This window comes from Malaclemys terrapin, chromosome 9, assembly GCF_027887155.1.
Source record: "Malaclemys terrapin pileata isolate rMalTer1 chromosome 9, rMalTer1.hap1, whole genome shotgun sequence".
In the NCBI taxonomy this organism is placed as follows: domain Eukaryota; kingdom Metazoa; phylum Chordata; order Testudines; family Emydidae; genus Malaclemys; species Malaclemys terrapin.
The window spans coordinates 44817506-44834754 of NC_071513.1; the positions used below are offsets into that span (position 1 = coordinate 44817506).

At 49.0% G+C, this 17249-nt stretch overlaps 1 protein-coding gene across 5 annotated transcripts in view; it reads right to left on the reverse strand.

Moving 5' to 3' along the window:
* MID2 (midline 2) overlaps positions 1–17249 on the reverse strand; it is a 432473-nt gene that overhangs the window by 87203 nt on the left and 328021 nt on the right. For all 5 annotated transcript variants that reach the window (XM_054039814.1, XM_054039809.1, XM_054039813.1 and 2 more), the window contains exon 8: positions 3090–3251. In XM_054039814.1, the coding sequence (XP_053895789.1) occupies positions 3090–3251 (162 nt within the window). The remainder of the gene's footprint in view (positions 1–3089; positions 3252–17249) is intronic.

Here is a 17249-nt window from a genome sequence, read left to right on the forward strand (position 1 = left end):
GTCTGGGTATGAATAACCACATCGTCCAAGTAGGCAGCAGCATAACTGTTATGCGGGCGTAATAGCTTGTCCATGAGGCGCTGGAAGGTAGCTGGGGCCCCATGTAATCCAAAAGGGAGGACAGTATATTGAAAAAGACCCTCTGCTGTAGGGAATGCAGTCTTTTCCTTTGCGTCTTCTGCAAGGGGAATCTGCCAGTACCCCTTGTCAAGTCTAGGGTAGTCAAATACCGGGCACTACCCAGACGGTCCACTAGCTCATCTATGCAAGGTATGGGGTACGTGTCGAACTGGGATACTTCGTTTAGTCGCCGGAAGTCATTGCAAAATCTTGTGGTGCCATCAGATTTGGGCACCAGCACGATTGGCCTGGACCACTGACTGTGGGATTCTTCGATGATCCCCAACTCCAGCATTTTTTTTTACTTCTGCTTTTATTTCCTCCCTTTTTGCCGCTGGCACCCGATAGGGCCTCATTGTTACTCTGGTCCCAGGGTTCGTGACAATGTGGTGATATGTCTCGGTTGTTTGACCCGGTTTTGTCAAGAACACAACTTGGTTCCAGAAGATCATCTCAGACACCTCATTCTTCTGGTCTGGTGTTAAAGCGGGAGACACTCTCACTTGTTTGGAAGGCTTGTTTTCCTGGGTTAGGTCTTTTTGGACCGTTGTGCATGCCTCTTGTGCATGCCAGGGTTTCAGAAGGTTAAGGTGATAAATCTGTTCTTGTTTTCTGCGTCCTGGCTGCCGCACCTTGTAGGTTACTTCCCCCATGGGTTCAACCACCTCATAGGGCCCCTGCCATTGGGCCAGAAGCTTGCTTTCTGCCGTGGGTACCAACACCATAACCCGATCCCCTGGTTGGAACTGTCGCACTCTTGCCTGGCGATTGTAATGGGTTCGCTGGGCCTCCTGTGCCTTCTCCAAATGTTCCCGTACAATAGGGGTAACCCGGGCTATCCGGTCTCACATCTGCATTACATGCTCTATTATATTTCTCCCCTCAGTGGGTTCCTCTTCCCAGATCTCTTTGGCGATATCTAGTATGCCACGTGGGTGACGCCCGTATAATAACTCCAAGGGGGAAAACCCAGTTGAGGCCTGTGGTACCTCCCGGATAGCGAACATAAGGTAGGGTAGTGGGGTGTCCCAATCCTTCCCATCCCGACTTACCACCTTCCTTATCATAGCCTTGAGGGTTCGGTTAAACCTTTCTATTGTAGACCAGTGATTTAAATGATCATACAATCCCACTGTTAGAGATTCATTTTGTAATATGCATATCAGCAATGTTGAGCACTTCTTATAGCACTTTATGCAATTCCTGCTTTACAGTTTGACAAATTAGGAAGCTGCTAGAGACAGTGAACAATCAGAATTAAAAATTTGATCCCGTATATATTTCAGTAAATCAGGCTCGTCTGTAAAGCACCACACTTAGCAGCGCGCTAATATCTCTGATGACTGACACTGAATAAAATAACAAGTTGCAACCTCCTCAGGGAGCTACTGAAACTAACCTATTTTCCTTTCTTCTGAGTAGGTTTGTCATATCAGCTTTTGGCCTGTCAAGTCACCAATTTCTTATTTCCATCTTGAGTGTAGTTCAAAGCACGGAGCGTGCTTTTAAACAGCATTGGAGGGAGGGATACATTTTTAATAAACAAAAGAATTAGATTGGAGTTTGTTTTTCATCAGCTTCTATCCATTCTCTCCAATGTATGGACTTTATTTAATTGTATTGTATTTAAAGTTGCCACAGTTTCATGAAAAGATTGAGGCGGTAGAAGCAATAAATCATTTCACAAGCCTACTCAAGTGCAGAATTCAGACATGATTGAAACATCAAGAAAAGGGAACAAAAAAGAACTCTGGGCACGTCAGGACCAGACAGAGGAATCTTATAATCATCAACAAGACCTGGCCACTGCTGGACAAAAGCAAAGAGACAAGCTACTTGCAACTACTTTGGATACCGACTGCCCATTCTCATATTTTTACCTTTTTTTTTTTTTTTTTTTTTTTTTGTATTACAAATCATCACTAAGAGTGAAATAATCATCCCAGATGTGTTACTGAGCTAATGGGAAATGAGGTATAAATCCTCCACATATCATGTTCTACTCCATGGCCAGAGTGGATCCAATCCTGTTCCCTTTGAAGTCAATGAGCCTGTTGTCTGATCCCGCTCCCATTTTTAGAATGTCTTTAACTCTTTCCCTCCCCTCTGAGGGAATTTAGATTGGAAGAACCAAAGTCTGAACTAACTTTTTTCTCATGTTTGTTGGCAAAGCCCATGACATTTTCCATATAGATGCTTTTCAGGTTTCTTTTCCTAATAACCCTATGATAACAAACCAGCACATGCCTCACAGTCCTCCCAAATAACCCCACAATAATAAGCCAGTGAGCTGTCTAGTTCACACGAGTGACCCTCTCTTAACAAACCAGTAGACACCAAGCTCAGTGCTCAGAAGTACGTGAGAGGTCAATTTCAAGAGGTTTGACTTTATTAAGCACCAAAAATGTGGAATGCTCATTAAGAACAGGTTGTGCAACCAGATTTCTGCTACTTTCGCTTCTTGATCAAGCCAGATTTCTGGATATGATTTGGAGAAGTGGGTTCAGAGTGGATATGAACTGACCTGAACATTTGCCCAAACAGTCCCTGCCCCAGAGCCTAGGATTTAGACAGTATGCAACAGCTGAATGGAGGGGAAGGGACTGGGGACGAGGGAACAGTAGAGACAGACGTGTTTGCATAAAGGAGCTCATGAATAACCCTACAATAACAAACCATACCCAACAAGCAACATGGATACAGCATTCTGAGGCAACCCTAGAGACACCAGCTAGCATGCAATGCCCAGGGCTCACGTGCAATCTGGCCTTTGTGAGCATGATGGGAAGAAAAAACAAGTCAAACAAGGAAACAACAAAGATGTCAAGTTTCCAAAGGATGGTTATAAGCCCCAGCAATTAAAGAGTTAAAGAAAATCTCAGCAATATCCTTTTAAACTCCAAGATTGATAAAGCTGCTTTTCTACTTCCCACCCAACCTGAAAAAAAAAAAAAAGCCCTGGCACATACTGTTTGTCTTGAGCCTGGCAGGTTCGCTGTTCCGGCTGCCAGCTTGGTTTATGGCCTTGACAAGGAAGATGTATCTGGTGCCACTCTGGAGCCCGTGCACGGTGTAGTGGTTCTGTTTGATGTTGGGGACAATCATCCAGCTATCCATAGAGTTGTACAGACCTGCAGTTCAGGAGCAAGGCATGGAGAGGAGATTTATTACCAGGTAATGGAGTCACAGGACAAGATATAATGCAAAGGCAACACAAGCTGGTAAAGTGGAGTTCATGGGCTATGCATCCTTCAGACTGATTTACTGTCTGCCCAGGAGTTAACAACAGAAACTTGCTGAAGAGGCTGAAAGAAAATTTACATAAACGAAAGAAAACGGCTACTGGGGGATTTTTTTTTAAAATTATCACATGAAAGCGAAGCTTGATAAGTCAAATCTGGCACGGCCAGGGAATGGTGAGAAAGGGGATGCAGGCATTGCAGTCAGCCTGTCATGTTGTTATCTGGGGAAGGGACGGAGGCAAGGGCCAGAGAAAGCTTTGAACAGAATTTAAAACATAAAGATTCTTCCAGGTCCAGGCCTTCTGGAAGATGAAACATCCAGCAGAGGACACCTGGGAGAAGACAAGATAAGCCAAATATAACGAGCTGCTGATGAGACCTCACTGAGTGGGCAAGCTTGATTGTTGGTCTGTCTCTGGCTTAGGACTCACATTCATCAGAGCTGCTTAAAAGGGCTGCTAATGAGCTTCAGGTGTAAGCTCTCCCATTAATTGTGGGAGAGCAGCACCAGTGGTCACACCGGGAGGAGCATGCAGCTGCGCCCCCGGCCTTGCCAAATGTGCTGGGTGACCGGAGAGCTCTCACAGTTTGTAACTTAATGCAGAACGATTTGTTTATCAGACAAAAGGTCTTTGCCTGAGCTGGTTTCTATGAATCAGTGCCTATAAACTTAACCCACCCTCACTGCAGCCACTCAAATTAGCTTTCCCTGTCTACAGGGATTACCACTGCAACAAGGTCTGAGCAATGCTGCTAATATGCTGTGGCCTCACTGAGTCTCCTTTTCAAGTTGCCATGTAAAATGCAAATAAAATACCGCAAGGGGACTTACATGAGCAAAATGAGAAACAAATGCTTCAGGAAGTGCACCTTGGAAAGGCTGTGAGCTCTTGATGGCATTTACTTGGTTGTAATAAACAAAGGCAGTGAGGGAAATGGACTGGCAGCAACACCCTGCAGAACATGCTGCCTGCCAGTGGAATTTCATTATCTGGAGGCCACCTCATGCACAGCCGTGCTTTCACCAGCCACCGTAATCCTGCCATGCTGGCGTGTCCTTTTCACTGCTCAGTGGGTTGTAGTGTTAAGAACATTGATGTGATGACCCTCCCCACGCACCTCACACATGCCTTCCACACATGCTCAGCATGCAAGGAGAACCCACCAGCGTGGAGCTAAGAAGCACTGTCAGTACAGCAGTTCTGTCTGTTCTCCATATAGGATGGTGCTGGAACCCTGCAGCTGCTTCCACCCTCTTGTAGAACAAAACGTTTCCCTTGACGATGTCCACTTCTCTCCTACACTGCTGTCCTGGCTGTAAGTGTAAATTTCCCACAACCATACACAAATTCACCAAACAGCATTTATGGCTGGGGTCAATATTTATTCCTTTTCATTAGCCATTGCTGCTACCATTACAGGCCATGAGGGTAAAGGGCATTCACCTCCATACAGCAAGCCAGCACAAGGTCTATGTACCATTGCCTAATGGCCCCTCTTGAATGAAACATGAGCTTGTTCGCCTCTCACAATTTCTCTCTCCTCCAGGAAAATCTTGCTGTGTCACTCAGCAAGCTGTAATGGGGTGACACCACAGCCCTGTGACACAGCCTATTAAAAATAAAAGGAAATATGACATTTGTGCTGCTTTATGGTTCTAATACCTTCCCACTGGTAGTCACGTCACATACATACTACATGGGGCTCAGTGCTCACAGATTAAAAGGGGAAAAGAAGGTACAGATATAATTAATATTAATCCACGAGTGACACTACAGGCTAGTGTAGCTCATACTAGTAATATGTCACTTTGTCTCCCTCTAGTGGCTGATTCATATAAGAGATTAAAAGTCTACTAAAGCTATCAGCTAAAGGAGTTATTCAAGTAGCTCAGAAGCAGTGGAGGATTATTCTTTTAGCATTGAGGGTCCCCAATTAGGTGGTCATTATACAGGCACATTATGTGATATCCTATACTAAAACAGGATTACAAAGTAGCAAGGGAAAGGAAAACAGTAACATTGCATCCCTGGAGGACATTCTTATTACAGATATTTGTGCTATAAGCAAGTGCTAATGTCAATCAGAGAAGAAACTGCAGTGAATAGCTGCTATAGACCACCAGGACTGGAGGAAACAGAAAATGAAACATTCCTGGACCAATTTGAAGTACTCAGACCCATGGTCTAGGTGGATGGCAACTACCCAAGTATCATCTGTTGCATGACAGACACCCAGGCATGGGTATCAAAGATGTTCCCAGGTAAATCAGAAAACAGCTTTATGACAGGGAATCCAACATAGCTCTACTTCTTATCAACAGAGAGGAACCAGCTGGGAATACAAGAATAATAAGGAAATTTGAACCTATGATTACATGCTACTTGGATTCAGGTTGGTAAAGGGTGGAGCACAGAATAAAGCAGTACATGACTATTGGATTTCAGGGAAGGAAATTTAGAGAATGAAGGAACCTACTGAATAGGGTGCAACAGGAGGAAGTATTAAAAAAATCCATATGTGTGCATGTCCACGTGGAAGAAGATGGGGAACTGCTCCACACCTCACACGTCATGTAGAGCAGAGGACAGTTCCTCTGAGAAACAAAGAGTATAGCAAGAAAAATGGCCAAAGGGGCTCTGCTTGGGATTGTGGGACGGATTGGAGGGGTAAAAAAACATAAGCAGAAAAGGGAAATTGGGCTGTTACCAATATGTTTTCAAATTATATATTGATTTCTATCATAAACATGATTATCAACACACTAGGACAAGCTCAATGTGAAAGGAACAGTTGGAGTTAAAAAAACAGTAATATCACATAGATTAGAAAACAGATTTTCAGAAAGGACCACACGTAATTTGTCTGAGAGATGGGGAGTATGGAGCAGATTTCAACACAATCTAAAAATGCTTCACAAAAAGAGCCACAAAAATGCAAAATCCCAGGAAACAATCCACTAGCCCACCTTGGCTACGCTGGTAGATCTATGTGACGACTCTGCACGGCTGTGTTAAATGATTGTGACTACTATTGCTGGCTCATGATGTGAAGGGGCACTGGTGCTGGCTGGGTGGGAGGTGGAGGGATGGCGCTGACTGAGGATGTCAGGGGGTGATGGTGATGGTTGAGGATATGAGGGAGCGCTGGCTGGGTGGGAGGTGGAGGGATGGTGCTGACTGAGGACGTCGGGGTGATGGTGATGGTTGAGAATGTGAGGGAATGCTGGCTGGGTGGGAGGTGGAAGGATGGTGCTGGCAGGGTGGGAGGTGGAGGGATGGCACTGGCTGAGGATGTGAGGGGTCGATGGTGATGGCTGAGGACATGAGGGGGAGCTGGCTGGGTGAAAGGGGAAGAAGAGGAGGTTACTCACCCTGTGCAGTAACTGACGTTCTTCGAGATGAGTGTCCCTGTGGGTGCTCCACTCCAGGTGTTGGTGCGTCCCTGCGCCTTTGCTCGGAGATTTTTGCAGCAGTACTCATAGCGGCCACGCATGCTCAGAGGCTGCCCCCCGCTGTGAGTCTAGGTTGATAGTACGCATGCGTGGCCGGTCTCCTCAGTTCCTTCTCTACAACGGAGGCCCCCCAACTCCGAAGTAGAGGGGAGGAGGGTGGGTAGTGGAGCACCCACAGGGACACTCATCTCAAAGAACGTCAGTTACTGCACAGGGTGAGTAACCTCCTCTTCTTCTTCGAGAGATGTCCCTGTGGGTGCTCCACTCCAGGTGATTTAAAAGCCGTGTATCTTAAGGAGGTAGGGACTTCGGATCTGATAGGAATGCCATGGATAGTACAGCCCTGCCCAAACGTATGTCAGATAGAGGGCCTTGAGTAAGGGCATAGTGTTTAACAAATGTGTGCTCAGAGGACCAGGTGGCTGCTTTACAAATATCAGCCAGGGGAACTTTGCGTAAGAATGCTACAGAGGCAGCCAGAGATCTAGTGGAGTGTGTTCTGATGCCGTCTGGAGGTGTAACCTTCTTCATCTGATAGCACAACCGGATGCACTGGGAAATCCAGTTCGAAAGTCTCTGGGTAGAAATAGACGTACCTTTGGAGCGCTCCGCAATGGAGACAAAAAGTCTGGAAGAAGTTCTAAAAGGTTTGGTTCTATCCAAATAGAATGACAAGGCTCTGCGTACATCTAGTGTATGCATTGAGGCTTCGAACGAGTTCGCGTGTGGTTTCGGAAAAAAAATCGGTAGGTGTATTGGCTCATTAATGTGGAATGACGAGTGCACCTTTGGAAGAAATTTGGGGTGTAATCTGAGGGTAACCGTGTCTTTAAAAAATAGCGTATATGGTGGGTCTGCCATAAGAGCTGCTATTTCTCCTGCCCGTCTGGCAGAGGTAATTGCCACTAGAAATGCTGTTTTCATCGAGAGGTGTAAAAGGGAACACGTGGCTAGGGGTTCAAATGGTTGTTGAGTTAGGCAAGACAGTACTAGATGAAGGTCCCAAGGGGTGGTAGGTGGTTTAATGTCTGGGTATAAGGTTTGTAGTCCCTTGAGGAAACGCTTAGTGATAGAATGAGCAAAGACAGACGTGTCATCAATTCTGTCGTGAAAAGTTGTAATAGCAGCTAAATGGACCCTGATGGAGCTGAAAGAAAGGCCGGATTGCTTAAGGCCCAATAGATAGTCAAGTATGAGCGAAAGAGGTACCGATGTGGGACAAAGGTGTTTAGCGGAACACCAATGTGTGAATCGTTTCCACTTTTGAAGATAGGTCGTGTGAGTAGATTGTGTTCTGCTATGTAGGAGCACCTTCTGAACTTGTTCAGAGCAATCTAGTTCGCTTTGGGAAAACCATGTAGGAACCAGGCTTTGAGGTGAAGCATGGACAGGTTGGGGTGGAGAAAGCGGCCGTGTTGTTGAGATAGGAGGTTTGGAATGAGAGGCAAGGAGATTGGTGGTTGAATCGACATTCTGGTGAGGAACGGAAACCACGGTTGTCTGGGCCACGACGGGGCAATGAGGATCACCTTGGCTCGGTCTGTTTGTATTTTTATCAGGACCCTGTTGAGAACTGGTATCGGGGGAAATGCATAGAGTAGGTTTCGGTGCCATGAGATCATGAATGCGTCCCCCAGGGAATGTTTGCCCAGTCCTGCTCTGGAGCAGAAATTGGGACATTTCTTGTTTTTTGTAGTTGCAAAAAGATCTATTGTTGGGTAACCCCAAGTGCTGAATACGTTGTGAATGGTTTTCTCGTCTATCTCCCACTTGTGGTCCCATGGGAAGCGTCTGCTTAGTTCGTCCGCTGTGGTGATCATTACCCCGGGAAGATAGGCAGCTGATACCCGGATGTTGTTCGCAATGCACCAATTCCAGAGCTTCATAGCCTCTGTGCACAGCGAATGGGATCGAGCTCCTCCCTGCCTGTTTACATAAAACATGCATGCAATGTTGTCTGTCATTATGCGTACGTGATGATGCTTGATTAGTGGCAGGAAGTGACGGCACGCATTGCGAATAGCTCGAAGTTCTAGGACATTTTATGTGCAGGGAGGTCTCGGTTGACGACCATAGCCCCTGTACTGTGTGGTGAGACATGTGTGCACCCCAGCCTGTCAGAGATGCATCGGTGGTCAGGATGAGTGATGGAGCCTGCTGAAGAAACGGGACTCCAGAGCAGAGGTTGGAGTGAACGGTCCACCAGTGTAGAGAATCTTTGACTCGGACAGGTAGGGAGAGAGTCTTGTTTAGAGAGTGCATATTCGGTCTGTAAACCGTGGCCAACCACGCTTGGAAGCACCTCATGTAGAGGCGTGCATTCTGGACGACAAAAGTGCACGAGGCCATGTGACCTAGTAGTTGTAGGCAGTCTCGGGCAGTCACCTGGGGACTGTTGCGAATGATTGTGGCCAGTTGGCTTATGGAGTTGAAGCGATCGGGTGGGAGAGATGCCAACCCCGTCCGGGAGTCGAGGTCTGCTCCTATGAACTGCAGGTGCTGGGTGGGGCGTAATGTGGATTTGTTTTTGTTTATTTGTAGGCCGAGAGACAGGAAACAATCGACGGTGAGCCCCGTGAACCGGAGAGCCTCGTCGAATGTTGAGGCTTTGAGGAGGCAATCGTCGAGGTAAGGGAATACTATGACCCCTTGTTTCCTGAGGTAGGCAGTGACTACAGCTAGGAGCTTGGAAAAGACACAGGGGGCTGTGGACAGTCCGAAGGGGAGTACCCTGTATTGAAAATGTGTCGAGCCGAGGGTAAATCGAAGGAAGCGTCTGTGGGCCGGATGTATAGTGACATGGAAATAGGCATCTTGTAGGTCGAGGGCAGAAAACCAATCGCCCTGCTCCAGTGCTGGGATTATGGTGGTGAGGGTAACCATCTTGAACTTTTGCTTTTTGACAAATTTGTTGAGCCGCCTGAGGTCGAGGATTGGTCGCCATCCCCCATTTTTCTTTTCTGTTAAGAAATAATGGGAGTAAAAACCCTTCCCTTTGTGTCGTTCTGGCACGATTTCTACTGCTCCCAGATGAAGGAGATGTTGCACTTCTTGGAGGAGTAGCTGCTCGTGAGAAGGGTCCCTGAAGAGGGACGGGGAGGGTGGGTGGGTGGGAGGCAAGGAGAGGAAGGGGATGGCGTATCCAATTGTAACTACCTCTATGACCCACTTGTCGGAGGTAATGTTCTTCCATTGATGGGAGAATGGTCATAGGTGGTGTCCAAAGATAGGTGTGTCGGCTGAAGTGGGAGCGCTGTTTTCTAAACCCTCGACCAAGGCTTCAAATCTGCCTATTAGTTGGCGGGGGTTGAGGTGCCCCTGCAGAATTTGGACGACGGCGCTGGAATCTTGGTCTTTGACGTTGTTGTTGTTGTTGTTGTTCCTGTGGTCTATGGGAATGTTGTGTAAATGCGGGATAGTGTGGCCGGTGGTACGGTTGGTATCTATATTGCCGTCTTCTGGTCATAGGTGTCTGGAGACCGAGAGACCGGAGGGTTGCCCTTGAGTCCTTCATTGAATGAAGCACGTCGTTCATGGTAGAAGCAAAAAGTTTGTCACCGTCGAAGGGAAGATCTTCAATGGTGCTCTGAACTTCGAGAGGAAAAAAAGAGGAGGAGAGCCATGAAGCCCGTCGCATGACTACTGCTGTAGCGGTCGATCTTGCTGCAGTGTTGGCTACATCGAGGGCCGCTTGGAGAGCGGTGCGTGATATGCTTTGTCCCTCGGAAACCATAGCTCTGAACTGTTGTTTTTTCTGTTCTGGAATGTCATCAATAAAATCCATGAATTTATTATAGTTTTTGTGGTCGTATTTTGCAAGGACTGCAGTATAATTAGCTATACGAAATTGTAGGGTCGAGGATGCGTATACTTTACGACCAAAGAGGTCCAAGCGTTTGCTGTCCTTGTTGGCTGGGGCGGAACGAGAATACTGTTGTTTAGCCCTCTGGTTCGCGGCGTCTACTACCAATGAGTTTGGTGCCGGGTGGGTAAAAAGGAATTCAGAGCCCTTTGGAGAAATAAAGTACTTCCTGTCCGCTTGTTTACAGGTAGGTAGGCTTGTAGCTGGAGTCTGCCAGATGGACTTAGCGGGTTCTAAAAGGGCTGCGTTAATTGGTAATGCCACCCTGGAGGAAGAAGGGGGTTGTAGGATGTCCGTTAGCTCATGTTGTTGTTCAGTGACTACCTCCAAGCTAATTCTCAAGTCACTGGCAACTCTTTTAAAGAGGTCCTGGAATTTTGCATAGTCATCCGACGGTGTTGGAGGAAGGGGAAGTAATGCTTCTTCAGGTGTTAGCTCTGGCTCTGCTGGAATAGGAGCAGGGCTAGGTTTATCCTGGAAGTGTGACTGTGCTGCCAGGTGTCTCGTGCCGGGCGGGCAACATCAGCCTGCAGGGGATCAGGCATGTTGTAAAATGTCGGCACCGCGTCCGTCGCGGTGCCGAACGGTGCCATAATAGAGGCAGGCAACTGGAAGCCTGATGCCTCGGCACCAGAGCCTCGCGCCGCAGCCTCAGGCGGCTTTTGCACGGTTCCTGAAGAGCCCGGCTCATCAAAGTTGCTGAGGCGAGGAAACACAGGCAGAGAGACCGTTGATCTGCCTGGAAAAACCTTGTGCCTCATAACCTTCTTTGGTGAAGAAGGCTGCCCCTTCTTTGTAGATTTTTTCAGTTTTTTTGAGGCGGGGGGGCTGTGGCGGGTAGCGGAGCTGGATTCAGTGCCTGGGTCTGAAACTGACCCGATAGACTTTTGCAGGAGGAGCAGTTTAAGTCTAAGCTCCCTGTCCTTCCGTGCCCTGGAACTGAGTTTACAGCAATGGGCACATTTTTGGGGAATGTGGGCTTCCCCCAAACATTTTATACACTTTGAGTGGCCATCTGATAGTGGGATAGCTTCTTTGCATGTAGCACAGCGCTTGAAGCCTGTGGAGCCCGGCATGGCCAAAGCGGCCGCGGCTGACAGAATTTTTTTTTTTTTTGTAACAGATAAATGAGGTAATTAACTACACTAACAAAGAACTGACAACAAACTAGTTACTAAAAGGGTAATTGTAGCAAGAGTGAGGGATTTCCTAACGAGTCTGCTGAGCTCCGTCTCAGGCCGGGGACGGTAGAGAAGGAACTGAGGAGACCGGCCACGCATGCGTACTATCAACCTAGACTCACAGCGGGGGGCAGCCTCTGAGCATGCGTGGCCGCTATGAGTACTGCTGCAAAAATCTCCGAGCAAAGGTGCAGGGACACACCAACACCTGGAGTGGAGCACCCACAGGGACATCTCTCGAAGAAGAAATGGTGCTGGGTGAGGACATGAGAGGGCGCAGGCGCTGGCTGAGGAGGGGGAGCTGGCTGGGTGAAAGGGGGAGAAATGGTGCTGGCTGAGGACAAGACAGTGTTCTGGAGTCCCAAGCTGGCAGGAAAAATGGGCTCAGAGGTAGTTTCAGCACATCAGGTGACAGTCCCAAGGGAGTCTCTCTGACCGAACCCATCACAGAGGGATGGCACTGGCTAAGGAACTGAGGGGGTGCAGGTGCTGTCTGGTTGGGAGGTGGAGGGATGGTGCTGACTAAGGACGTGAGGGGGCAATGGCACTTGCTAAGGACATGAGGAGACACAGGCGCTGGCAGAGGATGTGTGGGGGCGCAGGTGCTGCTTGGGTGGGAATAGAGGGATGGCACGGGCTGAGGATGTGATGGGGCGAAGGTGCTGGCTGGGTGGGAGGTGGAGGAATGGTGCTGACTGAGGATGTGAGGGGGCTCTGATGCTGGCTAGGTGGGAGTTGGAGGAATGGCGCTGGCTCCTGGGGTGGGGGGGGGAGTAAGGCATGAAGAGGTAATAATGAGTTGTGGGGAAGGGGATGTTGGATTACTGAAGGAGGTCCAATGGCCTTCTCCTGATGACAATGGGAACATGGCTGGAGGAAAGTGCAGGTGGCTTCCATCCTCTAGCAGCTGTGCACCGCCACTCAAGTGTGTTATGCATGCTGGGCTGTAACAGAAGCATGCGGAGAAGGTGGGTGCTAGCAGCCACTAGTTCGCTGCTTAAATTCCCTCCCTAGCCCCAACATTTCACTTGTGCTGGATGGCTGGATCATGGCTGGGTCATAGGGGGCCAGACCTAGTAGCCAAAGGCAGAGCCCACTGTCACAACCTTGGGTGGGGAGGGAAGTTCCATAGCTTCCCCAGTAGGTGTTTCAGTGCAGCCAACTACCCCTACTTGAGCCTTCTTGGGTCTGCGTGCAACATTCGCTGGCTCCTACAGTCAGCTGAATTCTGAAGGGAAGGTAACTTTCTATTCTCACCAGTGAATGAGGGTATCATGAAGGGTCAGTCAATAGATGCCAAGGATCAGGGGAAAATGTGGGACATGGATCTCACTGAATTGCATCATTTCTCTGTGTTCCTGAATAACAGCCTCCAGGAGGACAGTCTCCTCCTCAACTGGATCAAGGGCATGGCCTTGTGTAGCAGGAGGAGCTTTAGAGTCTGAGCTGTAGCTGCATCCATGAAATTGTCCACTGCTCCCAAATTGATGAGGGCCTGGTGGAGGGGGAATCTGTCAGGGTCCCCCGGTATGCACAGCTTGATAGGCACCTGCAAAGGGGAAGCCTGTGTATGGGGCTCAGCGTGCAGCTCAGTGAGGACTAGGGTATGGGGAAGTTCTCTTCTTTCAAAGTCCATGCTGGCTCCCCACACCGGTCCTGGGTCGGCTTGGTCCCCAGGCTCTTTGGCATTCGTACTGGGCAGGCTGAGATGGCATGGCCAGTTTCACCACAGTAGAAGCCCAAGTGGTGCTGACGGTGTCGTTCCTTTTCTTCAGGTGTGAGTCGCTGGTCAGGCAGATTGGCTTGCATGGGTTCGGCAGGTGATACAGAAGTTGGGGTCATGGTCCATGGTAAGGGAGGTTGCAGGCAACCGCTTTCTCCTCCCTTTGTTCTCACAGCTGATTATCCATGCGTATGGTAAGGTCCACAAAGGCATCTAGGCCTGCTGTCATCTCTACATGGACCAGTTCATTTTTGATTTCTTCTTGAAAGCTCCATCAGAACTGGTATGGCTGCGCTGCTTCATTCCACTCTGTATGTGCTGTAGGGTGGCGGAAGAGTGCTGCATAGGAGGCCCTCATGCCTGGCCCCTGCCGGAGCCCTCTCAGGGCTGCCTCGGCTGCTTGTGCTCAGTGCAGGTCATCGAAGATGGTTGACATCAACTGGAGAAAAGCATCCCAGTCCAACAGCACCGGGCTATGGTCTTCCAGCAAGGGGGAGGCCCAGTCTAATGCATCTCCTGTCAGCAGGCTGATTATCAGGGCTGCGTTGGCCTGGTCAGAGGCACAGATTTGGGGATGCACCTGGAACAGAAGGTGGCATTGGTTCATGAAGCCCTGGAACTGCCACTGGTTCCTGTCAAGCCATTGTGGCAATGGTATTGCAGGCTCCTGTTCAGGGCCAGGCACTGCACACTGCATTGGCAGCACAGTATTCTCCACTCAGCTGCCTCACTTGCTCCTGCAGCTGCTAGTTGTCTGAGGTCATCTGCATAATTTGTGCCTGCAGTGCTTGATTATGCGGGGGGAGGGGGGATATTTGGGCAAGTCTGATGCTTCTAGTGTGGTCCGAACAGCCTGTCATGGACAGCTTGTGGGCAGCCAGACATAGCAGTCAGAGCTAGAGTGCAGTCACAAGATAGGAGTCAGCTGGGTCAGGACACCAGGAGGTTAGAATCACGAATCAGATGCCAGGAAATCAAGACAGGGGGCACACAGTCTAGAACAGGGTGGAGCCCAGTTCAGACAGCTTCCTGGTCCCGCTGCTGGCTTAAATAGGGACAATAGGCCAATCAGCTGCTCTAGGATTCCACCAATAGGACTGCAGGGGCAGAGCCTCAAACTGGGGCTGGCCTTCATGGGTCCCAGGTACGCAAGCATTAGCAGGCTATCTGGTGGAGGGTTGGAGCATGGCTGCTCCTGCAGACCCAGGTTTGAGACCCATGGGTCATGCAGCAGGGTGAGCTGGAGTTTGGAAGGCTGGGTTGACTAACTGTGGTCTCCCCAACCCCCCATGAGCAAACACTGTAATCATATCATAAGCATTTGAGATGGGAAAGGACTCTTAGGTCCCATCCAGCCCATCCCTTGGGGCCAGCATCAGACTGAGTCCCACAATTCACTTTCTAGTATCTCCTGCAGGCCAGTTTTAAATGGCCCAAGCAGGGGACTCACACTGCTCCCATCCCTCCACCCAATACATCTCATGCTCAGGAAGCCTTTCCTGGGATTCACCTTACTGTTCCTCTTCCTCACTGTAGCTCCATCACTCTCAGTTCTATCCCTGGGTGTAACTAGGGCAATGCCTGGTATGAGTCATTGCTCTGGTTTTTAGCTCCTGACTGGTTAGCTCAGATCACAAGAAGGGGAGGACAGGTTGCACGTGTCCATATGCATTTTGTTTGAAATGTTCGTTTAAAGCACTTAAAGGATCAGGGCATCATTATTTTAAGCACAAGGTGAAATAGTTACAATAAAGAGATACAAAATAGACTCTGCCCCAAATAACTGACCAATTGCCTTCCTCGGGCTCTGCAGCCTTCAAATGCTTAGAGATTTATCACGTGTACCCTATATTGTTGCACAACTACACTCTCGGAATGTCTCTTCGTAAGCCCTCCAACCATCCAGGAACTTTTGCTGCTCTTGCACGTACTTCCTCTGGTCTGACTGCACCCTTCTATTAATGCAATGTCCAAGAACTAATGCCATTTTCCAGCTGTAGTCTCACCAGAGCCCCACAACTCTCTCCTCTGTGACCCGGAGCCGTTCCACTGCCTTTGTGTTGACATTGCTCATTGTAAACTCTCAGCTCCAGAATCGCACTGCCCACTTGGTCCCCTGCAGTAGGTATCTTGTGGCATTGCTGCCTTAGACGTTCACCCCTCCCATTGAATGGCTGGGGTTCTGTGATCAATTTTCTACTGATTTCAGGCAATTTCCCCAACTGACTCTTTCCTGCCCACGTCAGATTTCCCCGCGGCCCCTGGGGGTTCTTTCTTCATCTTCACTGCTGTTCAAAACTCCACCCAGTTTAGAAGCATAGGGAGTGATCCATCTATCCCAGTATCCTGTCTCGGACAGTGGCCAACACTAGAAGCCTTGGAGGAAGGCGAGAGAAAGTCTGTAGTGGGCAGTTATGGAATGATTTGCACATGGGGAAAAATTTTTCTTAATTCCTCTATCAATCAGGGGTTGGCTGATGCCTTGAATATGAAGGTTTATATCCCTGCCCAAGCCTTTTTTTTTTTTTTTTTTTTTTTAAACCCTTTTTATTTTAACTCCAGGTGCTCTTGCTATCCAGATAAATTTCCAAATCCTGCTAAGCTCTTGGTCTCAAAGATAGTTTGTGGCAATGAGTTCCAAGGGCTAATTGTGTGTTGTGTGAAAGAGTATTTCCTTTAATTGAATGTCCCCATGTTCTTGTATTATGTTAAAGGATGAACAGAGTACCTTCTCCAGATGAGCCATTATTTTTTATATATTTACCATGTGTCCTCTCGAACAATCCAATGTTTTCAATCTTTCTTCATCAGAGAGTTTTTCCAGATCTCTAATATTCTCATCACCAGGGCCGGCTCTAGGTTTTTTGCCACCCCAAGCAAAAAAGTTTTTGGCTGCCCCCTGTCCCAGCCCTGGGCTCCTCACTGCACCCCCCTGCTGTCTCAGCCCTGCCCCCCCCCATATATATATATATATATATATATCCTGCTGCACGAGCTCTGGGCTCCCCTCTATCCCCTCACCATTGCCCCCTCCCCACACCTCCTACTGCCCCAGCCTTGGGCTCTTCTTCCCCCGCCCACCACCACCTGCACCCTCCTTCCGCCGCAGCCCTGGGTCACTGGTAACTTGCTCCCAGGGCAGGTCATTCAGCAGGTGGGGTCCTAGAGGGAAGTTGGGGAGGGTCTCAGGACGGGGCAGTTGGGGACAAGGAGAAGGGAGGCTTAGATGGGGGTAGGGTCCCAGGAGGGGGCAATCAGGGGACAAGGACCAGTGGGGCTTAGATAGGGGGTGGGGCCCTGGGGGGCAGTTGGGGCAAGGGTCGGATGGGTTGGGGTTTCTGTGGGGGCAGTCAGAGGGAGTGGATGGTGGCAGGGTGGGGCTACCCTCCCTCCCTGTGGACTGTCCTATTTTTTGAATGTTAAAATATGGTATCCCTACTCATGCAGCTCTCCATTCATAGCAGGCTGCAGCATGAGGTCTCAGCTTCCTCACACCCTCCCCCTTTCCTGTTGGTAGTGGCCAAGGGAATGCTGGGAAATGTAGTTCTTTCCCTGCTCCTGGGCTGGCTCTATGGGCAGGGAGCTAAACAAGGAACTACAGCTCCCAGGGCCCCCTGTTGGTTCTCAGCTCCCATGCTGGATCCCTGCCGCCCCTGCAAATGGGCTG